Source organism: Engraulis encrasicolus, chromosome 7 (assembly GCF_034702125.1).
Source record: "Engraulis encrasicolus isolate BLACKSEA-1 chromosome 7, IST_EnEncr_1.0, whole genome shotgun sequence".
Classification (NCBI taxonomy): domain Eukaryota; kingdom Metazoa; phylum Chordata; class Actinopteri; order Clupeiformes; family Engraulidae; genus Engraulis; species Engraulis encrasicolus.
In genome coordinates, this window is record NC_085863.1 from 51,112,246 (window position 1) to 51,140,028 (window position 27,783).

Sequence of the window (27,783 nt, forward strand, 5' to 3'; positions counted from 1 at the left end):
CACAGCAACACTTATTTATTAAATGTTGTGAACAGAGTTTTTGTTTGGTAAAAAAAGGAAATCAGGAACTTCAACATATACACAGCAACTTGTGTTCATGGAACAGTCAATATACTATACTGTATGCTGCATTTTCCAATCAAAGTGTAGGGCCAGATGGTAATGGCCAGCAGATAGCACTATAAGCTATTTTTGAGTTTAAAACATTTGCCTGTAGTGACAAATCCTCAACACAGTGAAGTGTCTACAACAGTAGGCCTATGCACCGTTGTCAATCATAATAATTGCCCTTTGCCAACATCCTGGATCCCACCACAGGCCACGTGCAAGAATCAAAATGTGAATCCAGGCTCATCATTTCCAAAAAGAACCACAGCACTTTAAACTCTAATAATCAAATGACATTAAGCATTGTATGATCCAAATTTTCAGACATGTGAGCATTACACCCAAGTAGTTTTAATTTTCGGCTGCCCTAATGTTGATAGTGAAATTGTGTGGAATTTTTCATTATAATCAGGCCTGTGCCTCTGGATGGTGGCAAAGTTAATTCAGAATTGCACTTCACAAGTCACCACTGAAGTGGTTTTTAAACATTTAAAGGTGCACTGTGTAATATTAGTAGTTTATTTACAGAATCCATGCTGCCCATTCACAAATGTTACCTTTTCACTAATACTTACCACAACCACCAAAGTATTCATTATGACCAGGAAAATTGCACTTTTCATACATGAAAAGATGGATCTTCTCCATTTTGCATTTCCAGTAATAGACATTTTCATCTGCAAAACTCACTGTACTGAGTTTATTACTTAGTAAATATTCATGAATAGACCAAATTTGGCAATAGGCAGCACAGTTTCAATGAAAAGCATACTTGCTACTCTGGCCACAATCCTACACAGTGCACCTTTAAGTTAGAAAAACTGTTCCTTCACTAAATCTAAGCTCTACTCTGGCAGTGGATACATGATATTAGGTGCACAGAACAATCCAGATATTTCTTTTACACAAGTGGCAGTGTAAATGTTCAACTGAGAAACACATAACCCAGTGTTAATTGAGTGAGCACACCAAACTGGTAAGGACAGTCAGTGCACATCCAGGAAAAGTCAAAACACATTACCATGCCGCATTTTCACATTGAAAATTGTCCGTTTTTTAATTGGTACGAGAGAACCCTGTACTCCAGAGTGGGCATGACATTTGACATTCCATGAAATCTTCAAGTTTCATGGCAAGTGCCATCATATAACAACGGAATATTTTTGTGCAGTTACGACATCTCAAACCATGTCAAATACATCTGTCTGTTTTAGGTAATTTATGTTTAGAATAATGAGGGGATGATGGTTGTTTTTCCTCTGTACAGCCAGGGTTTGGACCCACAACAGAGCCCAGAATTTCCTTATATCACTCCAAAGAGGTTGGGCCATGCTAACACTATATATACAAAGTGTATCTTCAATTTATTTTAAATATACAAATCAAAAAACGTTTTTGCTTGAAATTTCAGACTCAATATTTAATAACTTATTTTCTTTGTTCAATTACTATTTAACAAGTTTTTTTCACAGTAAAACATTTAGTGTTGATCTGACAGGACTTCAGCTTTGGCAAGTTAAGCTACTGCTTGGTCATATTGTTTTTTAAGGTTACAATTTTTCCTTTCATCACTTATTTTCATTCTCAAATAAACTCTGGCTTTTGTAATAGGATATTTTTATAATATTAAATTCTTGGAGTGGTGGACCTTTTTTCCCCAAGGTCAAGAACATAACGGAACAGAACATAGATAATGGAACAAAAAGACAGCATCTCCCGTTTTCAAATGAAGCTCTCCCAGAAAACACTGGTTAGCCTTATTCACTTATCACAAACAGTAGAAAATAGATTTGCAAAAAACAAATCCAAAGTGTCCTTGAACAAGGCACCTAACACCACATTACGCCAAATGTAATGCAATATAATGTAAACAGACATCCCATTCAGTTTGTTTCAAACCGCCTTAATTTATTCAAGTCCATTCTTCTATGTACAGTCAGTTAGGCAGCCTGTGGCTGTGGCCTGTGTGCCTTGAAGCGTGTGTCTCTTCATTTCTCCTTCAACTGTCTCTTTTAAGGCGTCATGAGCCTTCTTCAGGTCTACAAGAATACTAAAGTACGATTTCAGTTTCAGCGCCCCGTCCTCCTGCTGCTCGTCCTCCTCAAAGCCGTCCTCTCGGAAGCTCTGCATGAATTGCATATAGGACTCGTTGAGTCCCGTGGTCACCTCGACCAGACGCTGGCTCCTCTCGGAGGGGTGAACGGAGGCACTGAAGTCCTGAGGGTGGCTGTACTGAAACTTCTGGGCGAAGCCGTCCGTGACCGGCAGGTCCAGACGGGCTCTTTTGGCTGCCAAGTTCTGAAGGTTCTCAAAGGTGGCGTCGCAGGCCAGCACCAGCCCCACCAGGGGCTTCGGGTTGCAGATGTAGCAGAACCACTTCCTGCCGTCGTTCAGGATGTGCGACAGGGCCTGGCGGCCGAGGTTGCGCAGCACACACTTTTTACAGAAGGCATTCGTGCAGTAGTCGCAACAAATTAGGTTTCCTCCTTCGGCACACCACCTTTATTGCATTATTGAAGAAAAAGACAATCATACGTTTAAAAACATCCCCAGTCAGATCTCACATCGCACATCCAATTTCTCTCAGCCTGGTGCAGGGTCAAAGCGTAAAGTTCATGTAAAGCAAGGAAGAACCACACACACCGATGTGCTCCCTTTTAATCAATTTTTATTTCCATGATGTTTCGGGCCAGGCCGTGGTGGCCCAAAACATCACGGATATAAAAATGGATTAGAAGGGAGCTTATCGGTGTGCAGTTCCTCCTTGCCTAACATGAACTTTAAATACATTCCGAACATTATAAAAATACATACAGTAAATCCATTCAGTCGATCTTGCTGCAGGATCTGCAGCTATGGCATAAACATTGAATCAGTTAAGACTACTTAGCACATTACTGACGAGTTACTGATTCAAAAATGGTTAAAATATGAGCCTTAGGGCATTCTTTCAAGGCTGGAACTGCAGCAGAATCTTGTAGCAAACCATAAATTGAGGAAAATTTGAAAACTAACAATTCAAGACTGCTAGGCTGGGGCTATGCTTTGTGATGAAATATATCCCAAAAAGAAAATGGTGGCCTAAACGTATTGCTGTGATTTTGAAACCATTGTAAAGGGTCCACTGTACCTGCACTGCTCATCTCCCCCTTCTACATCCTTGCTGATGTCATCACTCATGTAGTACCTGTAACAGGACTGAAGAACAAAACACATTCATTACTTTCTTTGCTCCTCTACAACAGAAGAGCGTTGAATTAGTCATATGTATTGATTAGTCTTCTTGGCTGTTTGGTGTTGCTCACAACCAAACATATTTTCTTTTCTTTTCTTTTACTTTGTGTGTGTGTGTGTGTGTGTGTGTGTGTGTGAGTGTGTGCATATGTATATGATGCAACAATGTTCATCAATATGCATGCCACCTACATATTAAAAAAAAGTTTCAATTCAATTAAAAAACACCACATTACCTCACAAATAAGTACTCTGAGGGCTGGGTGTCTATAGATGGCATCCCACTGGAACTGATTAACTTGATCTCCACAAGCAGTGCAGTGAACGCTCTGCAGGTCCATGCCTAAAAAGAAAAGCAGATTTTTACATGCACTTACTGTATGTTCCCAGACCATAGAAAGACAACAAAGTCTTGAGGGGTCTCGCTTCCTGCTACATGCTGTCTTTTTACACCTCTGCTCAAGGCCTCAGATCAGGTGATACCAAACTCCTAAGGATTCTAGCCGTAGAGACCACGCCCCCAGAGATTCTAGGAGTTTTTTCAGATCTACAAAACTCTCCTTTTCTTCCTCTAACCTGTTCAAATCCCAATAAATTGTTTGTAACCAACCCTTGTTGCTTGGTAAGGGTTATTCCATGTCAATTCACATGCCCTCCCCAGGTGACCTTATTCAAATTGCCTGACATCTCACATACAGGGACCTTTTAATGGCAACTGAAAGAATCCCATGTATTAGCATTCTATGTGTTATGGTTGGGAAGATGAGCCCCTCTTAAAGTGATACCGTCCCATTTTTGGAAATAAGCTTTTTACACCTCTCCTTGAGTTAAATTATTGAGTTTTACCTTTCTCCTATACTTCCAAATGCATTACTGCTAAATATAATGAAAATTAACAACTGAGATTTTTTACGTTCACTTCAAAGCTTCATGAGGCCAACAGTTGTCATATCTGAAACGTAAGAAAGAACTTACCTGATGAAAACCGAATGCTCCTGCTTTTCAGTGTGGCGACACCTTTGGCTGCGCGGTACTGGCATTTATAGTAACCGTCACCGCCGTTCTCAGAGGAAGAGCCTCCATTTTCACTCGACGAACTGTTGCACGATATCTCCGCTGGCGTGGGTAACTTGGGATGCTTGCGGGGTCGGCCCCGCGGTCTGCCCGGTGCCTTTATCGGCACAGGCATAGGTGGTACAGAGGAGGCAGAACACGACGAGTACGTAGGAGAGCAGGACTGGTGATGAGGAGCCCCCGTTTTCTCGTTTCGGGTCGTCTCCTGGTCAGGAGCTGAGATATTCTCCACCTGCAACATGACGCTTGCCTCCACGCTTTTGTCCAGGGATTCTTGGACTGGTGTTTCCTGCACCCACAGGGAACATCTGCTTTCCTCATCTGAGGGCTGAATGTCCACAATCTCTACCTCCTCCTCCACGGCTGATGGTTGACCTTCACTGGCTTTAGACTCAACATTCTGCTCCTCGCAGGTGCTACTGTACAGAGTCTTTGGGCTTTCGTGCCCGAACCTGCGAAGCTCAGTCGTCACTGCGCTCTGCAAGGCGTCATAGGCATTCTGCAGGTCCACAGGAACGTTGGAATAGTCCTTTAACTTTGCTGTCCTGTCCTCCTCCTCTTCCTCATCCTCATCGCTGCTGTCCTCGTCGTTGCCTTGTAGGAAGTACACAAACGACTGGTTAAGTGCCAAGGTCATCTCGATGAGACGTTGCGTCCTTTGCAAGAGGCCGGCGGAGAGGACCGATGGCTGGCTGGCTTGGCTGGCCTGCCGATACTCTCTCCTATTCCTGCGATCCACTATCTTTGCTCCGGGAGGTGGTTCCAAGCGCGCCCGTGTCAGTCCGGCGTTTTCCAGTTTTTGAAGAGTGGAGTCGCACGCCAGCACTAACCTAACGAGAGGCGCAGGGCGGCACACGTAACAATGCCATTTGCTATTGCCGTCTAGGATGCCAGTCAACTCTTTGCGGCCGAAGTTGCGCATCACGCACTTCTTGCAGAAGGCGTTGGTGCAGTAGTCACAGCAGATCAAACTTCCGCCCTCCGCACACCACCTACAATGACAAAACAATAAAAGAAGCTCAATATCCAAAGAGGCCCATCTTGCCTTAACTACAAGGGCATCCTTAGTAAAGGATAAGATGCACAACTACAAGGTCTCCATTCTCCCCTGCACCCTCCATCAACATGTTATTGGTACTGTGGTTATTGGGGAGTTCTTGTTTTTCGATAACTGTATACATTACACTTATGACAAATGACACTTTTATCCAAGGCGACTTCATTATATAGGTACTTGAGGACACTTCAGCCATAGAACAGAGTCCTCGAGAGCAATCAAGACTTCATACAAAACACAACATGCCAACAACAACATCAACGCTTCATATTGGTCAAACTTAAGAGTACAACTCAATACTTCATATTGCTCACACTTAACCTTGTGATCACAAGGCAAACGTCTGCTATGCTGCAACTATACCTGCACTGGGCGTCGCCGCCGTCTGCATCCTTGCTGATGTCATCACTCATGTAGTACCTGTAACAGGACTAGAACAACACACCAACGTCATCAAGGATACTTGTCCTATTCCAGCACATGTCTAATGCATACACGGGCACAAGGCTACGCATTGCTACACTTCAACTGCCATTGTGCATAGGGGTGCAAATTACAACCTCCACCATGACGATATGATTCAATATCAATTTCCTAAGGCTGTGAGTCGATTACTTTCGACACTTAAGAATGCCCCACGATATGATCTGATTCGATTTTTCCAATTACTTTTCCACTTCTATTATGTTATGGAGCAAGGGCATTGGGCAGGGCCCAACGATTTGATTATTTTCAATAAGAATTAAGAATGCCCCACGATATGATACGATTCGATTTAATTCAACCGTAGGATCGATGCATCGATACATATTGATTATTATTTACATCCCTAATTGTACGTTGATGCGCAGCAAGTCATTTTGACACCTGTTACGCCTTACATACATTGCCATTGACTACGAGACTTGTGTCTCTATGCAGAATGCGATAACGTGCATAAACAATGCATGTTAATGCTTGTGAGCGCGCATCGACCATGTAAGGCACTTTAACCTTGTCTTGACCCACAATCACTCAACTTACCCTGCAGATGAGCACTTTGAGGGCTGGGTGTCTGAAGACGGCATCTTTTTGGAAATGGTTGACCTGCTGTCCACAGGCTGTACAGCTCACTATCTGCAGTCCATAGGCTAATTGGAGACAGCAAACAATAGCAATTACATACATTTAAAAACACTCCACACGTACAGGTCTCTGGCCATGGTTTGCTCCTTGAAATATGTAGAATTGCTGGGTTGCGGTTACGTCAGCATCCCCCATCACGGGAGCGCACAAATTTGAAATGGTGGGCGGCCGACCTGGGATTGGAGCCATTGAAACCCATTCAAAAATATATTTTTTCAAACAGCCACAGCTTTCCATAAGTGAAACCGGTATGTTCCTAGCTTCTACAAATCCGAAGGTAGCCCACTAAGTGCGGGGTTACTTTGGCCAAAGATAGCGTTTTATTTCCCTGGAAACTAAGATGATGCCAGAGAGACTGGATAATACTCCTAGAATCTCTGACCAAGCGGTTTATGTTACGTATGTGTTATTTGACACTTTTTAAGTTACAACACTCATTTTAAAGGATAACTTCTGCCAATTTCAACATGCAGTTGTAATGCTCAGACTACCCTGGACTTGTCAGTACCCGAGTTTTCTTTTCTTTTCTTCAGCATTTTCCGAGATACTGGTCATTGGGGGCAGAGTTTGTTAAAGGAACAGTCCACCCTTTTTTGATTCTCACATATTTGCAGTATTTCCAAGCATTATTCGTGAATGTGCATATCATTTTCTTCTCAGTTTTTTTCAGTACTTAGATTTATTGGATCAGAATTATGAGCATATCTTAGCATAATCACTGGAAGTGAATGGGGGCATTAGCATCAAGCCACAAGTGATCACAGGACAGGATTCAATAGCCGTTTTGCACTCTGGTGAATTCAAACATTTTTTTTAAAGTACTTTATAAGTACATTTGATGATTTGTTTTGTTTGCCCCAGTAGACTTGCATTGCTACGCTTAATTTGGCTATACTTTTAAACTAGGTAATGGAAAAACACAGACGAAAATTATATACATATTCATGAATAATGCTGGGAAATACTGCAAATATGTGAAAATCAAAAAGGGTGGAGTGTTCCTTTAACATTTCAAAAAAATATCTTGATTTATTCCCAGAAACATCCAAAAGGCTATGCAACATCAGCAGACAACTAGCTAATAGTGATACAACATCGATATAATATTTGGAGTAGGCCTTTGTTAAGAAGGTTTTTAATGTAAACTAAGTCTGCCACCATTAGAATAGCTCAGAACTCGGAGAGGGCTGAGACGAAAAATGCAGCACCACCGGGTACTGACAAGTCAAGGGTAGCGTGAGCAATACAACAGCATATTGAAATTGGCAGCTATCCTTTAACTTCCTTCAAGTTGAAGGAAAGATAGGTAGAAATGTTCACATGCTGGCCACGAACACGTGCCTAACTGTTCCTAAAGGTCTAAAGGTGACAAGACGTGTCGAACAAAACTTGTACAACTGTACACATTTCTTGTACATTCACAATAAGGCCTTTATTACTGATGGAATACTAATAGGACCTGGTAAGCCCATTATTCTGCTTATATCTTACAAGTCACTTATATAGACAATAATTAGACATGTATTAGTGGCCAACATGTGAACAGCATCTGGAAGTGTAATTAAATTGTCTTCAATGAAAACTCACTCTGTCTCAGCATCCTACTCCGTGTTTTGCTGCCGAATTCAGGCCCAATGAACTCATCGCCCTCATCATCCACAGGCTCTGGTTTCACAATAACCGTCCCTGGGGAAAGAAAAGTAATAATACATTTCCATAACAGTGGTGTGATGATCATGTATTTGCAATTGATTAATTCATTTTCCACATGCGGAGGGAGAAGAATGCCAAACCTTTTGGTAGAAAGTCAAAATTGAGGTCGCTGGATTCTATGGAGGCTGTGCTTCCGGCATCTGAGCAGTCAGACTCATCGAGACCACTATGCCTGATTACTTTTAGCGGCTTCCTGTAAATACATGGTAATTACGGTGCATTAATAAATCAGCCAGCAAAGCAAAAATGAGCTATTTGCGCGAAGTGGCATCACACATTACCTTCACATCCTTTTCATGTAAATTCTTCAAGCTTTTACAATTGTCTACCAGCATACAGCATATTTACTAGATTCTGCCTAGTCATCTTCATGGTAACAAAGCTCACCTCCTGGATCGAACAATGGATGCCTGCTTGGTGTCCTTCGGTCGTTCGGCCTCATGTGAACAACTGGGCTACAGAACACAAACAATCAGCAGTCAGACACGGCAACATGGCCCCCTGCTCAATGCTAGATGCAGGTGAGGCTGAAAACAAGCTGCCAGCAAAAATACTGAATCAGAGCAAGATATCGCAAAACACGCCCACTCAATGCAAAAGCGTGTGCTCAAGTTGGGTCTCTTAAGGGGCGTTGTCCCAACTACTTCTTCTCTTTTTAAGGTGTTTGCGCAAGACGTGCGCTACCACCACCTACAGCGCTAAGGGGACTTCATTGATTCTCAACCTCAAGACTACGAAGGTCTCCTGACCGAAGGTCTCCTAAAGGGGCGTTCACCCGACATAAAGTGGATACCAGAAAAGAAACAAAATGATGCTTCTTGTTAGATCAACCTTCTTTGCTGCCAGTATTGCCGCTATACAAGGTTTAAAGGAACAGTCCACCCTTTTTTGATTTTCAAATATTTGGAGTATTTCCAAGCATCACTCATGAATGTGCATATCATTTTCTCAGTGTTTTCAGTAATCAGATTTATTGGATCAGCATTATTAGCATAGCGTAGCATAATCACTGGAAGTAAATGGGCAGCATTAGCATTAGTGGCTTGATGCTAATGCCCCCATTCCCCTCCAGTGATTATGCTAAGATGTGCTAATAATTCTGATCCAATAAATCTAAGTACTGAAAAAAACTGAGAAGAAAATGATATGCACATTCATGAATAATGCTCGGAAATACAGCAAATATGTGAAAATCAAAAAAGGGTGGACTGTTCCTTTAAGTGGCTGCACGTCAAACATGGACTTTTCTTGTGTAGTCCAAATATTTATGCATTTTTGCATGCACACCACTAAGGTGACCCCTTGAAGAGTGAAACTAACCATCATACAATTGTTCAAAGTTACAGCATGTGTGTGATCTAAAGGGAAAGGCAAAGTCGATAAAAAAGATAGGTTTGATCTATACATTAAATCCCCGGAAACATTTTTGAATTCTTAGACCCAATGGGAAATTCCCTTGCAACCAAGTTGCTAGCGCATCCCCCCAGCCTTCTTGGGCATTGTGGACAGTATGATACTGTTATTGGTGGCAGGCTACAAAAAGCCCGTTCACTTGCGCTAGCCTAGCACCAGGGACCTCTGCAATTACAAGGACTGCTTGTTATGAAAAAATGGTGTCTCCACACATCTCCAATACTCTGGAAATCGGGTCCTACGTATGTCAAAAATTCCAACTTTGCCAAAGTGACACTTCGGCCGTGTGGCCTTCAAGTATGATGATGGTATGGACATGTAACACCATTGCTGGAATTCAATGGCTCTTTAGTCTCTAAATATTCACATTCAGGGCTCTAAATTAACTTTTTCCACCACCAGCCAATTTGGCTAGTGGACATTTTTTCTTACCAGCCAAACAGAAGTTCAACTAGCCATTTTTTTTTTTAATCTCGCCAAAATAAACTATGCATTAGTCATTTTGTCCAACTGTTTCTACAACACAGATACACTATAGGCCTGCATAGGCTATTATATGCCTACATAATAAGCATATTATAGGCTATATATTTTTTCATTATTTTTTAACTTCTGCTTTATTTTTTACTTTCATTACTTAGGCCTAATTAATTTGATTAGTTTTTGTTCAATTCCTCTGAAAACAGCTGAATCACATCACACAAGCCACTCACATAACATACCTATAACATACAGTAACCAAGCACACAGCCAAACACTAAACCTCACATACGCACACCCCAAGGAAGGAGAAGAGATACGAGGAAAAGGAGAGGAGAGAGGAGGAGCTCTTCTCTACCATGTGCAACAAAATGACAAGAAGCCTAGTTTAATTAAAAGTAAATAATATCTCGGGAATCTTCGCTTCCTTTGTTACTTCCACAGCTTCATCGTTGGTTGCTTTTTTTCCTTTCTGATGGCGTGGGCTTTCCAACTTCGTTGCGCCAGGACTGAACATTTCAGAAGACAACTGAACTGACAGCTACGGTCACACTACTCTGACAGTTGGCTCTCCTCCTCTGCCCTGGTCGCTATTTCGTTCCAAAACCACTCATTTTTAACGCCACTATTTGCAATTACTACTAGCATTCACCAACACACAGAACCTTGCTCTAACCCCCGCCACATTCTCATCACTCGCACAAAACATAGTCTACACAACAGAAGTAGCGCTATGCATAATCTGCGTAAGTCCTGTTATTGAAACGGTCAGGGCCTCGCTGCTTCAAAAATGCAGCCTGTTACAGCAAGGTTCATATAGTAATAATAGCAGTAGTGACGTTAAAAAGGTTGTAGCGAAAGCGACGAGAGCATAGGAGGAGAGCTGCCTGTCAGAATAGTGTGAGCACAGCTTAGCTGACAGAAGGCTGGTCGTCTGAAATGTTTTCAATCCTGGCGCGCGCAACAGCATGGAGTTGACGCTCGATGCACTGGAAAGCCCACGGTGGGAGGCTACGTCGTGACGCTAGTGTCCATGGGTAATGTAGGAAATCTCGCCGTATAACGTTCGTCAGAGCAGCGGTTTACCGTTCATAAGTTACTGTACTCGGGCGCTACTAGCCAAATTGGCGGGTAGGTATTTTTTTCTACTAGCCAAAATGAATTTCACCCGTGTTTGGTGGGTTGGCGTGTGTTAATTTAGAGCCCTGTTCACATTATAACAAGGAACTCTTTGAATGGCCAAGAGTGAAAACAAACAATGAAAATTTAAATCACCAATAAAATAGTTACATCAGTACCTCTTCCTTTACGGTTTCATGAGCAGTTTGTAGCGCTATTGTGTCGTCAGTCGCCAAACCTAAGATGAGAAAAGGTGATTAAAAACAGACAAAAAGCATCAATTAGTGGAACTAAGGCTTTTTGAACTTCCAGGGTGTTCAGCTCTCCTTTCAAAATACAATTCAGCAATGTAGACAACAACACAATCACCAAAGTAATATAAGGGCTCAGATACAAAATGCTCTAAAATAGTGTTGAGAAGAATACAGCTGAGAGGGGGTGGTGCTTAGTTGGTTGCCATTAGGAGGCATTACATTTTATTTTTAAATACTAAGATGGGTGTTGACAGGCTTATGATGAGATCAAGAGGGCATTGGGGGGCTTATAATGAAATCCAGGGCAGGTCAAGTCCAAGCACAAATTAGATGGCCGGATTTTTCACAAATTTTCAGTTCACTAAACTTTTTCAAAGTTGGCCTGCTTTTGTAAACTTCCCACAAATGCACTTGGGGGGTTTTGAATATGAACTCTTCCATTGTTTAGTGTATCTCGTTGTCTGTGTCAAGAAGCAGTACATACAGGTCCTTCTCAAATAATTAGCATATTGTGTTAAAGTTCATTTTTTCCCTATAATGTAATGATAAAAAATAAACTTTAATATGTTTTACATTCATTGCACACCAACTGAAATATTTCAGGTCTTGTTTTGTCTTAATATTGATGATTTTGGCATACAGCTCATGAAAACCCAATATTCATATCTCAAAAAATTAGCATATCATGAAAAGGTTGTCTAAACAAGCTATTAACCTAATCATCTGAATTAACTAATTAACTCTAAACACGGGTAAAAGCTTCCAGAGGCTTTAAAAAGTCTCAGCCTTGTTCATTACTCAAAACCGCAGTCATGGGTTAGACTGCTGACCTGACTGTGTTTAACATTGAAGTCAATGGCAGTGGCATTGCATGAGGGTTATGAAAGCCTAGATATCATTGATGCTTAGCTGTCAACTGTTTTTTGTTCTTTGACCCACACTTCCCTCTTCATTATACTCCATAGATTTCCATACCAAGTTTTTGTATTTTTAAGAAAAATCTATTCTAATTTGCCAGACAGAACTTTCCATTGACTTTGAATGGGGTTTCATGTCTGGCAAATTAGAATTGATTTTTCTTAAAAATAGAAAAACTTGGTATGGAAATCTATGGAGTATAATGAAGAGGGAAGTGTGGGTCACCAGCTGGCAGCTAAGCATCAATGATATCTGGGCTTTCATAACCCTCATGCAATGCCACTGCCATTGACTTCAATGTTAAACACAGTCAGGTCAGCAGTCTAACCCATGACTGCGGTTTTGAGTAATGAACAAGGCTGAGACTTTTTAAAGCCTCAGGAAGCTTTTACCAGTGTTTAGAGTTAATTGGTTAATTCAGATGATTAGGTTAATAGCTTGTTTAGACAACCTTTTCATTATATGCAAAAAATTTTAGATGGAAATTTTGGGTTTTCATGAGCTGTATGCCAAAATCATCAATATTAAAACAAAACAAGACCTGAAATATTTCAGTTGGTGTACAATGAATGTAAAACATATGGAAGTGTATCATTACATTATGGGGAAAAATTAACTTTAACACAATATGCTAATTATTTGAGAAGGACCTGTAGAGGCAATGAACCTTACCATTAACATGTGGTGGTGATGAGGATGCTTCCTCTTCTTCATCTTCCTCAGCCACGTGAGCCAGATAGTCTTGAAGTTTGGTGACCAGTACATTTAGCTTACCATATTTAGGTGCCGACCTGCAAAACAAGCACATGTGGGTCAAGAGCCATCCAAAAAGATAGGGAATTGTATCCTTCAAGCTAAGCCTTTGACTTCGATATTCGATATTCGAATATAAGTCGAATGTTAAGAAAATTCGAGACATTCGAACAAATATTAATTGGCCATTAATATTCGAATCTGACATGGGTATTACTTTTTTGGGTATTTCATTGTTGTTGATTAAAATCATTTCCTTGTAAACATCGCAATTCACAGTCTCAATTTATTTTTTCCATGGCTGGTTAATCACTACAGCTGTGTTGAGGAGAGTCGCGTGCGTGAGGCTCATCTCTCTGTGTTCCGTAGCAGGACACTTGCGGCAGGCAGTCTACCCCTGAGTCCTCATAAAGGCCAATTTATACTTATTGGCGCTGACGGTTGCAGAGCCTGTGCAACCGTCTGTGCGCGACCACACCCCCCGCGCAGAGGCTCTGCAACCGTCGTCGCGCGCCTCAAAAAAATCCTGACTACGCGACAGACGGTTGCGAAGGTCGCAGAGAAAAGGCGCTGTGATTGGTCGTCTCGATACTTCCTTCTTCTCGTGGCGGCACAGTTCTCCGGTAGTTTACGAGAGCCAAACTGTCAATATTCTGTGGAATACGAACACTTTCTTTCCAGTCTGTGTAAATAAATGAAGCTACAATGACTGAATTAGTAAGTAGCAAAACAAACACTACATCAGTTTAGCACTCGCAGCACAATGCCTGCAGTCTGACTACTGTACTGTAGCCTTGTAGCTATGTAGCCAAATGTAGCTAACGACATGACACCTCGTGCGCAGATCTATAACATCAACAGTGGTTAGCGACCGTAAGCAACAGGCGCCGTTGCTGAACTATAATCTGCCCTTTACAAGCAGTTGAGTGCTGCAGAGTTCCATTCAAGTGAATGGCTACAGTTAATAAACAAAGCATCATCACATTACTTTCTGGAGTTGTTGACGAGTTTCTGGAATTATGTGATCCAACCCACAAGTACCTGTGATTACGCCAAGAGTAAGATAACTTCTTGTTTTTTGGATTTTGACCAAATTAGCTTCGTTGGTCTGGGTGTCAGATCTGGCAGACTCCAGGTGATGATTTTGTTAGCATGCTTTTATCATGTTTTTAGCGCACTGCTAATTTGTGTAATGTTCGTTTTTAGACGAGAGCAGTCATCTTACCTGGACCTACAAACACACTACCTAAATGTCCGTCATTAGTGATAGAAAATAAATACATATTTGTTGATATTGGTGCTGTGTGCTCAATTCTCATGATTCCCATATGATCCAATTCAAATTTTAACTTGGGCTACAAGTTTGACATGGCTGCTAGCTTTGCCATGTTTTAATCTGCATTCACACCTCTAAGTACCGTCTTCTTATAAGTGCTGAACGATCGCTAAACAATAATGGCTGGTTGAATGCATGTTGTTAATGGGCCATTAGGCTACATCTCTGGTTGGAATAGCCTTTTACTAGTCTTACTGACTGGGGGAAAGAATAACTTCAGCTTGACATCAGGTCTAACTGGGGCAATTTTAATGGTAAAATATATGGATACATATTCGAATATATTCGAATATCGTTTTTAATTTAGAAACGAACTTCGACTATGATTTTGGGGCACAAGTCAAAGCCCTACTTCAAGCAGACTTTTTAAAGGGGTTCTCTGTAGGATTAAAAGTTTAATTAATCACTGTCCTGAGTCAGCCGATGATTATTTGAGTCACTAGTAAGTGAACGATGACTCTCGCAGCCACTTTCACGGTCCGCTGTCAGAAAGCGCCAAAAATGTAACTTTTGTGAGAGCGGTCCGCCACAAGTGTTGTGGGAAACACTTCTCATATCACTTTACCAGGGTTCTTGCAGGATTCAGTGGGTCAAATTTAAGACCTTTTTTAGACCTTTTAAGACCATTGTGAGCAAAATTTTAGACCAACCCCCGGCATTATGGAAAAAACTATATAGGCCTACGTTTATTTATGTGTCCCATTTCATATTTATATTAATTATATATTATAAATCCTGTCAAAATTGTATTAATTTCTACTCACATAAATGTAGGCCTATTTAATCAAGTCCCATAATTTCTTCCATTTCCATTACTTGTTAACACCCTGTTCATGCTCAGTAATAAAAAAAATAGCATTCACGTTGAAATGCAATGAAGGAATAAAAGCAAGATAAATAGGCTATTTCGAAATTAGCATAAAATCAAATAGCATAACATTAGAACAGGGTTGGGGAACCTATAAGGCCGTTAATGTTATGCAGTTTCAGATGAAAAATGAAAAAGTTTTGTGTAAAAAAAAAAAAAAAAACCTTCAGGGGACTTTGTTGTAAAGCACAGTCTATTCATAAACTTAAATTGATTGGTCTTGTCTATAATGGGACAGCGAGAAATATAGTTATTCCTGTGGATGTCAGGATTTTTAAGATGCTTCCTCACTATTGAATCTTAAGAGACAAACTAGTCGATTTGGCCAAAGAGGTTAAAATAATGGTTGTTGTAGCCTACCGCTGTGGTAGGCCTACACTGAAATAGATTGGTGCATGAAGGCTTAGAGCTGCGCAGGGTAATGATTCAATGAAATGTGGAAGAAAATCTTATGTTCGTTGCGATGCGCTGTTCTATCAAAAACGGCCCTGGCGCCGTCACTGAAATGCATGCGGAAACGTAACAAAGTGGCTCTTTGAAATCCAGCGACTTGTAAAAGTAGACCATGGCTTCAATGCAATCAGAATAATAGCACACAGCACATTTAGCGATAAACCAGCTACATCTGCCTTATCCACTTTTGTTTACCTATGGAAACCGCTGTGTCAAGAGAAGAGAGAAGGGAAGCAAGTGAAGTCGCTTTGCCTAGACTAGAGGCAGCTGACAAGAGACAAGTATTTCACAGGAAAGGTCCAGGTCGCGTGCAGGATTTTTAAAATGACGGATGGGTGTGATTTGGTTGCTTATATTTTGTCAATAATTAGGCTACGGCACAGTAAAAATGATGCGATATCTGCTGAATCTGTCTGGTTCCTCCCGGTACGTCAACCACATTGACTGAGGGTAAAGTTGTTGGACAGCAATAACGGCTATAAGCGGGATCTCTTCGCCCAACGAAAGATTTTTGCAACTGATGCATACAGTAGCCTAGACGCTTTCCAGAAGCCAGCACATGCCTCTTTCCATACCCATTTGTTTTTGATATATCCTGCGATCAAGCAAATCATTTTTCCACATATTGGACATGCAGCCTAGGCGAGGCAAAGCGCAGACAGTGCCTGAGACCCGCCTCATTCTACTTCTGATTGGCTAAAATGCTACTGTCAGTGTTCACCTTTCACTTCACATTGGCAGACAAACGCACGTAGCCAAAAGCGAACCAGAGACAGTTTAGATCGAGACGGGACAGTCGCCGCCATCTTGTTGACGCCTTCGGGGTGCTATTTCTTAGCACAGATCTGTGCGTAAAGCGTGCGTGCGATCATTCCTGAGCAAAGTGTGGGATTTATGAACATGTACTTGAACGTAGAAATGTGCCTAAATCTACGCACACCTCAGACCATCCGTGCGAGTGGAAGAAATGCGAAATTGCAAATAATATTGACCGTGCAAGGTACAGTTTGCTTTGAATGACAATGGAGTATGACATTGTGCTATTTTACAGTGTTTTCGTCCATGTGTGTCTCCTTTTACTTATTTTGAAACACTGTCCTCCTCCTGTCGAAAGCACCTCCACTTCTGCCGCGGAAATGTTTCTATCTCCGCACTTCCCGCCAGCGCTTCGACTGGCGCGTGTGTTCATGTGTGTCCAAACAGGGTGGCGCCTTCGAATTAACATGGCATTTGAATATATTTTAATACCATATATGGTTACTGAGAGGCGTTTCGGGATGCAAATTACCCTGAATGCACGCGTGCACAGTGATTTGGAAGGTGTGGGATTTATCATGCAGACGTGTGCGTAGGAGCAGCCAACGCACGTTTGATAAATCCCGATTTTTCTGTACTTGCGAACATTCTAAATTTCACTCGTAAGACACAATTTAGAAGACATTCTACGAACGGATGATAAATGAGGCCCCAGATCTGAGAGTCAATGGGAAAAATGAATGGGGAAACTGAGTATAGGACGGAGGGGAACCCAGCGGTTGTGAAAACCATATGGTTGAAACGACCGTGAAAAACTGATCAATCTACTACTTGGTTGTGTCATACGAGTCAAAATAAAGCTTTTTAAGCCACTTTTCTCACGTTTTTTCTTGACAGAGCGCAGGCGCAGTAGTTCCATAACGGCACGAGAGCAACGGCTTTTCACAACTGAGCATGCGCATAATTTTGCGTGTCTTTCGCTTCTCTTTTTTCTTATGGGAGCATATCCTTGTTCCTCTCTTTCTCTCCCATGTGCACGTGCGTGTGAACCTGTCCCACTCTCCATCCTCATGAGTCTAGGTCATCAGTTTGACCTTGCATTCTTGGCTGCAAAACCAGACTACCATCATGGCTGTCTGGTCCTTATGTGTGTGTAGCCTTGCATTCTTGGCTGTACAACTAGATGACCATGACGGTCTTGTTCCTTGTATGCGTGTATGTGTGTGCGTGCAAAATTACATTGGTTGCCTATTCGCTTTCCTCTGGTCTTATAACAACCACTCTCTTTTATCAGTTTTATATTGTTTTTTGTCTTTGACATCACCCAAAATTCACCACATCAACCACAAGGTGCTCCTTTGGATACTCACAAACAAGGGTATCAATGTGTCATGGCAAGGAAAACTTGTCTTCACCTCACCACAGGCGTACCTCAAAGATCAGTACAGTGGCCCCTTCTGTTCGTAATGTACACTATCTTCCTAGGACATGTCATTCGAGCAGATGCCATCACTGGTATGCTGAGGACACCCAGATGTACATCTCGTTCCAACCAGATGTACCTATCGTTCCAGCCTCACCGGCCTGACAACATGAATGAAGGACCACCAAAGTTGAAACTGTTCGAGACCTATCACCTAGTGATTCCAGCTAAAGAGTCGATCTATCACAACATCAACCCCAAGATGGGCTCTGTCACTGTGGCCTCCAACAGAGTTGCCAAAAACATCGGCGTCATGATTGATAACCATCTGTCATTCTCTTACCACATGGCAGTCAGTCATCCTGGGGCCTCATGTACAAAGAAGTGCGTGGATTTCCTACCAAGAAAGTGTGGGCGCTAAAATCTTGAAAGTTACTTACGGACAAAAAAATCCGGATGTATCAATAAGTGCCAGGTTTTGCCGTGAAATCTTGAGCACATGCACGAGCACACGCGGGCCCAAGTCTCCGCCTTGCCTCCTCCCTTAAATATTTTATATGAATATTCTAATTAGTATGAACAGACCCATTCATGTGCATTCATTGGTTGAAATTGGAATTGGAAAACGCGGGAAATACATTTCATGACGCGAGGGGAAGGCGCTGTTTCGGAGGTAGCCAACTTAAAAGGAAAAAGGCTGCGCGCAATAGCCTAACAAAATTACTTTTGCGTGTATAAAATCAGGCATTGGTGATACTTAATGTGAGGACTGCAGAAAAAACTGTCATGTTATACTGCAGTACAATGCAGGTTTCCCAACAATTGATATTTACAAGGCATTACATCAGAACACATTGTGATGAGGCAGTCGCCAAGGCTTCCGAGAAATAAACATTTATGTCGAGTAGGCCTATAAATATGAAAGATGACACATGTACACATAGATGTAATAACTTGCAGCCAACAGTTAGCCTATAAAATCACCTGTTAATTGATGGACTAATTTTACAGTAGCCTTATTAAAAGAGAAAGACAAGCACTGCGGTGAGGACGAAGACAGCCTATCGCAGATCCAGAAAAATAGCCTACTGCTGATGGGCATCCAATTTCGTTGTAATTCCTGGATATTTTCATGAGTCTGCTTAATTTTAACCAGCTGCCTCAACAATAATATGGTTGAGGTGGTTTTGTTCATCTTCTTTTTAAATCACGCGCCTCAACATTAAAATCCACGTTTAACTGGCTGCATCTCTGCAATATTTCCTACCGCTGCATGCCTCTGTGTGCCGCCAAAAAGTCGCAATGCACTGCTTACGGAAACTTCCACAGTAGCCCTGAAATTCGCGTGGAGATCCGCAGTTTTCCACGTCTAGTCTGTTTTAGTACATCTGACCGTGGCCGTGGAAAACAACTTAAGTAGCTTTTTTGTCCGTAAGTGAGCTTCGTACATGAGGCCCCTGGCCTGCCGATTTGTGCTGTTCAACATACAGAAAATCAGACGCTATCTCACCCAACATGCGGCGCCTACGGTTCGGGATCATGTCATCTCTCGCCTGGATTATTGCAACTCCCTCTTGGCAGGTCTATCTGATTCTGATGGTGTAATAAAGACACTACCAAATGTGCCGCCGCGTTCTGGATCATCTCCATCCACTCAACTCAAAAGGATCTGTGCTCCTCCTCTACTAATCAAGTTGCACTGTGGCTACCGCTGTCTTCCTGGATCAAGCACAAGTCCTTGACCCTTGCCTTGAAAACCACAGTCACAGTTATCGGAGGGACATTCTAAGGCCGTATGTTTCTGCTGGACAGCTACACCCCTCCAACACAAACCGTCTAGCCATGTCACCGGCTTGCTCTCAGCAATCCCAGTAAAGACTGTTCCCCGTCATTGTCCCTCAGTGGTGGAACAAACTTTCAGAGGCAGCAAGACAAGGGTCATCTCTCTCAAGCTCCAAGAAGCAAGTTAAGGGTCATCTCTTTTGTGACCATTTACTGCACTAATGCCTGAGCGGGCACAGGCACAGGGCATCTCCAAGGCATGTTGTGTGGGTGTATATTCAACCCTAGGTACATAACCCTGTGCTAATGTACTTAAGAAACAAACTAACCATACTTACGTACTTCCACACATTTCCTGTGCACTTTGTGCAACTACTTTATGCAGTGATTGGGTCCTCAATTGTAAGTCGCTTTGAATAAAAGCAATGCCAAACGCAATGTCATTTTTTCCAAAAGATTTTGTCTTACCCTCTTATAACTTAACATCCTAGTTACACAAAATACAACCAAGGAGATCACAATAGATTAGAACATTACGAAACAGAGTGGAATATGAAATCACTCCCCATGTAATTGGCTTGTTAATCGCTTATAAAAAAAACGTGTTGTTTACAAATGTCCTTTCAGGATTTTAGAAATTATAATAACCCTCCTTTTTAAAAAAAAAACGCTTTAGACAGCTAAAACTCTGTCTACTTGTTTTGAAGGCCCCAAAGACAATGTGTTTAACAAAAATATCCTTATCCGCATCCCTGTCCATAAACATTGCCTGAGATCATCAGTGCACAAGAATATAGAAACGAACGAAACTTGGCGATATGCTTCCGCGACCATCTAGAAAGTCAGCCATTTTGAAAGCATTGTCCTCATCACATTCCTTGTATTAAGTATTAACACATTCAGTTATCATTTGTGCACCTATTAAAAAGTTGTTGTGCTGGGGGTGCTGTGGCGCAGCGCGCTAAGCCACCCACATTTGGGCTTACATTGCCCAAGGGGACCCCGGTTAGATGATTGGACTCTAACCGGGGTCATTTCCCAGCCCTGAACCATCTCTCTCTCCCAATCATTCGAAACCCCCCCCCCCAAAAAAAGTTGTTGTGCAAATAAATGTGATGTGTGAACATTATGCCTCTGACACCTTTGGGGCAGTCATTATAGCAGGGGTGGGGAACCTTTTTCATTCAAGGGGCCACTTCAAATTCCTCCAAGGGGCAAAAAAAAGTTCCTCCGAGGGTCGTACTATGAACACAAACCAGGATTTCCACTTTGGGCCTATAACTTATTGAAGGCAGCCACCTTTAAAACAGACCCCACCTTCTCTAGGCCCCCTGAATATAAAGTTAATAACAGGTGGTCACTCGCACCATAGCATTTTGATATTGTTGCAACTTGTGTTGTATATGTATCGTAAATGTATATTGTAGGTTAAAAAGGGGACATTCTTTGCACTATATCGGTCAGGAGTTGCAGGTGGCTAGTTGTCTAGCTGATAGACCAATCAAGTTATTTACGCTAAGGACACATAACTTAGCAGACGAAATGAGTGAGGCAAAGAGGCGAAATTCAGTTTTCCATTCTGACAGCTTATAGCTCAAGATATTTTTTTGGTCTTTTTCAACTTTATTGATTACAGTATGAGGTAGTATGAGAGATGGTCAGGAAGCGAATGGGGAGAGAGATTAACCAGGTTCTCACGCGATGGTTGTTACCAACCATCTGGAACAACAGGCCCATACGACTTTGTTGCTGTCGACCAACGTTGACGGAAGACGTGAGCGAGAACTTGTTGTCACGATGTGGGTGTTATTAAATACAGCGCATTTACAGTCGGCCACAACTATGAACGAGACGATGAGGTCGCACCGGTTTGCTCTACTAACACACCACGTGTGAGGAGTGGGGGGGCAGGCAGTGAGGAGGAGCTGAAGTGGGGACCTGCTTAAACTTGTGTAGAGGTGGGAGACAAGAACCATATACACACGTGAGTGAGTTGTTGACCAACCAGTTCATGGGCGCATGACCTCGGAGGCAGTCCGCAACTGCAGAGGTTGCAAGATCTGACTGCAGCCGCATTCATCCCGCGATAGTTTGACACCATGTGACATGTCACCTCGTCAACGCAACATCGACGAAATTTCGAAGTTTGACAGGAAATCTAACCATCATGCAGCATTTTCATCCAGGGTGCATTGCTGTCTAAATGTGCATGCATGCGTTGACAACATCTCGATCGCACCTATTGTCAATCGCTTAGCTCTGGAAAGGCGCGGGTGTGTTCAAAACAGCTCGAACCTGATTGGAGAATTCACGTGGCTTTTTTTGAATCACGCAAGTTACAACTTCAACCACTGACTTGTATATACCCCGCCCCGCAATCCCACTCCGCGATTCTGATTGGACAGGCAGTGAAATATCTGGTTCCGTTCGGGCTCGTCTAAGATTTCCAGACCCTCGTGCGAGCTCACAAAGTTTAACGAAGATGCACGAAGCATGAAGGGTCTGCGTGAGAGCCAGGCTAGAGAGAGATGGGGAGGGGTAGGGAAACGACCCGGGCCAGGAATCAAACCCGGGTCGTCCGCATGGCAGAGGAGTGCCCCACGGGTTGGCCACGGCAGGACCTCCATTCTGACAGCTTAACCGTCATCAGGTTGTCGCGGAGAATCAAATGGAATGAAGCAGTCGTGTTCTTGATTTGATTGGCCACCACTGGTGAAATTCGCTACTCATTTGCATGATACTAAAGGAGTAATCCAGTGTGAAATGGCTTACGTTGTGTTAACATGTGATGCTGAGCTCTAACTTTTGCCACATACCTCGCCTCCATAGTTAATTTAGAAACAAAGCTGTTTGTAGAGGCTTCGTCACAGACTGGCTACAGCCTACACCACAGAAGTTCTTTACAGTCACTTCACTCACCACATTTCTCGGTGGTACTGCACTCTAGGGGCGCCAACGGGTGAGTGCAGACTCCATTTGGAATGAATGGACTGCGCTCTCTCGACAGCGCCCTCTAGGTGAACTGCAAGCATGGATCGAGTAAAGTGAAGTGGCTAGTTCTGTAGAACTTCTGTGGTGCAGGCTGTAGCCGGGCTGTGACGCAGCCTCTACAAACGGCCCTGTTTGCAAACTAACGGTGCACTAGCATAGTTTTCTATGCCTCGTTTGTATGTCAACAACCCTGCGAATCTGCGGAAAGAAGTATTGAGCAACGTTGAGCCTCGTAAATGGGTGGAAAGATTTAGATTTATTACGATGCCTAGTGCCATTCTATCACAGCAGAGGCTAAATTTCAACTAGCTCTTGGAATTCTGACTAGCGCTCAGACTTAGGAATAAGTTATAGGAGACCTATGGAGGCGAGGGATGTGGCAAAAGTTAGAGCCCAGCATCACATGGCATGTAAGCCATTTCTCAACGGATTCCTCCTTATAACTTGGTTGAATAATTTTGCTCCTGATCGCTTGTCTTCGCCTCCCTCATAGGAATGAATGGCGAAGTTCACTTCGCTTGGCCAAATTCGCATCTGTGTCCCTACTGTTAAGCTTACAGCTTGCTAGCCAGCAAGCTGTTGTGCATGTGTCAGATTCTAAAATTTTGTCAGATTATTTTTATGCAGTAATATCCCCTTTCAACTTAAATGTAAATTTTTGGTTAAGCAGGGAACAAGTTTGCACAACTTGCAGCCCTGTCAGCTTCACAGTACCAAGTTCAGTTTATTAGCCGCACCAAAGCACAAACGACGAAGTTGCATATGTTACTCCAAGCAAGATCATTTTATTGCGTCTGACACGTTATCCCCGCATCAGTGTAGCCATCACATCATAATGCAAAAATAGCCAGCACACCTTGCCAATAACCAATCATGTCAGTTGTATCTATTCAAACGCAGCAATCGCCTTTCCACCCCTCCCCACTCTCTGATTGGGGCTCAAGATCTGTAAAGCCTCGTTCACACACTTCGCTGCTAGTTACTCGCTTAGCAAATTAAGTCAATAGAATGTCTATGTGTTCCAGCGAGACGAGGAGGCGAGTAGTGTACAAGCAATGCGATGGGGGCGGATCCCGAGTTGAAAATACTTTAACTTCGAGCGAGGCGAATAAGCGTGTAACCAATTGGAATGCAGAAATTGGTACTTCTCGCCTGTGCATTGGCAGTTAAAGCCACGGGAACGTTTAAGTTAGCGAACGTTCCATGACAGTGGCGAGTAGGCGAGCGAGCGAGAAGCTAGTAACTTAACTAGCAGCGATGTGTGTGAACGTCGCTTTACCCTCGCTGAGTGGAGTTCTCCATGCTAGCCGAGAGTGTGTCTACCAGTGTTAATTTCGTGACGAAATATTTTCGTCATAATTATCGTTAACGATTGTTTTTCCCCTGACGACAATAAAACGATGACGAAAAAACAGCATGCGTTTGTACGAAAAATATGACGATATTGATTTATATTTTCGTCAAAAAAATAAAAATGTGACTACAATACCACTGGAGACGAAAACCAATAGGAAGCATTTTTGTTAATATGTCACTGAAACATTGGAAAAGAATTGCCTGCTACTTCGCAAGTCGCGACCCTCATCTCCTCCGCGTCTCCTCCCTCCTCCCCTCCCTCACACACACACACACACACACACACGCAGCAGGCATAGTGGTGGTGCTGTCGCACATAGCAAACATCTTTCTCTTAAGGTGCCGGTATGCTTGCTGCGAGTTGTAAATTACGCGCGTCACCGCGAGCAACCGACAGCACATGCTTGCTTGCAAGTATGATCACAAATGTTTGAAATTGCGGACAAACTCGAGACGCTCTTAAAAGTTGCTGCCATTGTCGTTTTCATATCAAGCACACGCGTGGAACTGCGCGGTCTATCTTAGATCGCCCCAGCGAGTTTGAAGATATTGCACCTGGCGCACGCTTTTGGCTGCCGTGTCCAACGCGCGCGAAATCGACATTAAATACGCATGTTAACGCGTTCATGAACGAATCGTGCACGCGCTCGCGTATCTTGCAGCAAGCATACCGGCACCTTAACGATGCATTTTAGCGGAACTTCTCCACGCCCTTCATAATCTGCTACCCAACGGTCGTTGTCTGATCTTTTTTCAATGTTCGCTAATGTTTGTAATGTAAGGGTCTAGGCCTATGCGTAGGCACAAGCCTTCTGATAAGAATCACTTAAGTGCCAATTGCAAAGGATTCGGAAGTGTGGAGTTTTGCGACTTTTTTCAGTCAAGGACACCGAAATAGGAAGTGAACCTTCCACGCTTTCACATGCGTTATTGGGGGACAGTTATTTGCAGTTATTGCAATAACGTCTTGAGAATGCATGCAACCATGGGCATAACCATGTCAACGAGAGCGTGTGTGCCATCACAACTTTGCATCAAGCAAATTATGTGCAACAGCTTGCAATACGCGCACGAGAGAGAGAAAGAGAGAGAGAGAGAGAGAGAGAGAGAGAGAGAGAGAGAGAGAGAGAGACGTCTTCCAACAGGTGCCGTGCCTTTGTAACGCTTGCATACAGTAGGCTACTGTTCTTGATTAGGCCTACTGGTACTGTAGCCTATACCCACAAGTATTTAGATGACTAACTTAAATTGTGACTAAAACTAAAATTAAATTTTCGTCAAGAGACTAAAACTAAATTAAAAATTCCTGTCAAAATTAACACTGGTGTCTACCAGCTGTATTTGATTACAAAAGAGTGATTAGTAGACCAACCAAAAGTAATAAGTTCTTACGCATAGATTTCAACAGGGCTTTATGTTGCTTTAGATGCCTTTATGCCTCTCTGTTTATGCCCTGGCTTGGCGTGCGCAGGCACATTGTTTGTAAACATGATCACATAATCAGGTAAATTATCCATTTTAGAAATAGGACTCCCCAAGGCTACCCAAAATGGCACTGCACACAATGCTGAGACCAACACTGATTCCTCAAAAGTGAAGGGTGCATCCCTGGTAGAGCGGGGCCACAGCCTTGAAGTCGCACACTTGAAAGAAAAGGCTGAAAGCCTCACAAGCATTTCAAACGATCAAGAATGGAATAGGCTTGTAAGCGTGGAAGTAAAACTAATGGCAGTTCCGTTTCAGCCACTCCCCACTTATGACCAACTGATATGAAAACTGTAAAGCTAATCGTTTGGCAATATTTCAGTTGTGGCGAAAGTAGAAAACATCAACAAAACCATGAGTATGTTGATATTGATGCATAACAGTACACAAATTGAAGGCTATCAAAAACTCTGAAAAGCACAACAACCCTAGATGAGTGATGACTACAAACAATTACCAAGATGTGTTGAGTTATATTAAGCCATTTACAACTCGGATTCAATAACATAGTGTTTCATGTTTAATACTATATGATGTTTTATCCTAGGCTTTCCCATGCCCGTAATAAAAAGCCTAGCATGAATGTGCAAACATAAAGCTTTCTGGATTCCGGTATTTAGTAATGGCAAGGATGCAGGAAATGCAACCTTGAAAATTCTGCATGGAACTTGGTAGAATTCTGAAGAATGCTTACCCAAACATGTTTTGCAAATAAGAGCCCTGACTATTATTTGAGGAAATACAGTACCTGTCTGTTCTTGCCCAATCATGTATTCATTATGGTATTCTTCAGGGGTGTACACTGGGACCAATCCTTTCATGTACAACATTCCTGTTTTTCACAGCAGAGGTTTTATATCGCATATAGCTCAAAAGGTTCCTTTTAGCTTCGCTATAAAATAGGCCTGTAGACAAATTGGACAAGAGTGCTGTATTCAAAGCATGCACTCCACAAATACTGCTAAACAGGAAACCCGGAATAAGTCTCCAAAAATAGTTCAAGAAACTTAAAACTAACCCAAGAATAAGTAAGTCCGCAATGGCAGCACTCAGAAATCCACTTTCCACAAAATGTCAAATCATCATTATTGAAATAGTGGGAAAAGATTGCTCTTTGTCCAAAGGTTCCAGGTGTTTTCTTGTGTCTCGCGTTTGGATGCTGAAGACAGCTGTATACTGTGCATGTATTCTCTAACAATACGAGAGAATGTTATTTAGAAATGCAGTGAGGCAAGCGATTGTATAAAACGGCAAGGTTGGCTGAATGTTGACAAGCTGTACTTGTCTAAAAATGTCTAGCTAAGCTATTACAGCTAACCCTAGCCTAATTTGAGAGGCAAAGTGAATGTCTAGGCTTTCCCGAGTCTCGAGGTTTGCTCCTTTTTTCTCCAAAGTACTGCGACTCAAAAAACATCATTGAACACTTTGGCTTACACGTCGTGATAACAGTTTATCTTATCCGCGCGTTTCGAGAATACCATTGTTACAGCTAGCCAGCTAGCTCAGTAGCAAGACAAGTACCCAAAGCCTTCACATTGGGAGCCAATATATGGAATCTTGCCAGCTACCAATGTCCAGTCCATGCTATTCATGTAGCGGCTACATCTCGCGCAAAAGATAAAATACAATTTCTACAATCACATACACATTGTTCCTCCACATAAACTACTTTGAGAAAGAGGTATCTTGGTGTAGCAAGTTTGCTAGCTGGCTGTAAAATATTGTACATACCTGAGGGTAGCCGTCGTCATTTTCTGCTAATAAGAAACAAGCCTGTTAGACGTTCATCTGTCATCTGCTGTTTGGCTCCAAAACTTCTATTAGCAATCACGGCTCAGATAACCCCAAAGACAGCTACATTGCTCGAGCTAACTGATTTTCCAGCTATTCATCCTGGGCAATTGACTATCACCACCAAACACCGTAATAGCAGCCACTGCCCAATCGTTTTGTAGATCCAATTAGCACATGCGCAAAAGCGAGACAGCGGAGCGCGTGGAATAATTTTTATTCTGCACACCATTTATATAGCCTATATTAAAAAAAAACACACTCGAGTCGCGTGAGGTCCTCGCTGCCCAAACA

General features: G+C 42.5%; 1 protein-coding gene across 1 annotated transcript; it reads right to left on the minus strand.

Annotated features, from left to right (window-relative positions):
- Window positions 1-794: 794 nt before the first annotated feature.
- On the minus strand, window positions 795-27,656 carry LOC134453099 (transcriptional regulator ATRX-like). Its single transcript, XM_063203890.1, has 12 exons — window positions 27,430-27,656; window positions 13,168-13,286; window positions 11,503-11,561; window positions 8,699-8,766; window positions 8,392-8,504; window positions 8,186-8,284; window positions 6,497-6,603; window positions 5,837-5,904; window positions 4,318-5,408; window positions 3,579-3,685; window positions 3,239-3,306; window positions 795-2,608 (listed from the first exon to the last, which is right to left on the minus strand). The coding sequence occupies exons 1-12, from the start codon at window positions 27,447-27,449 to the stop codon at window positions 2,035-2,037; spliced, it is 2,493 nt and encodes an 830-aa protein (XP_063059960.1). The 5' UTR covers window positions 27,450-27,656; the 3' UTR covers window positions 795-2,034.
- Window positions 27,657-27,783: the final 127 nt, after the last annotated feature.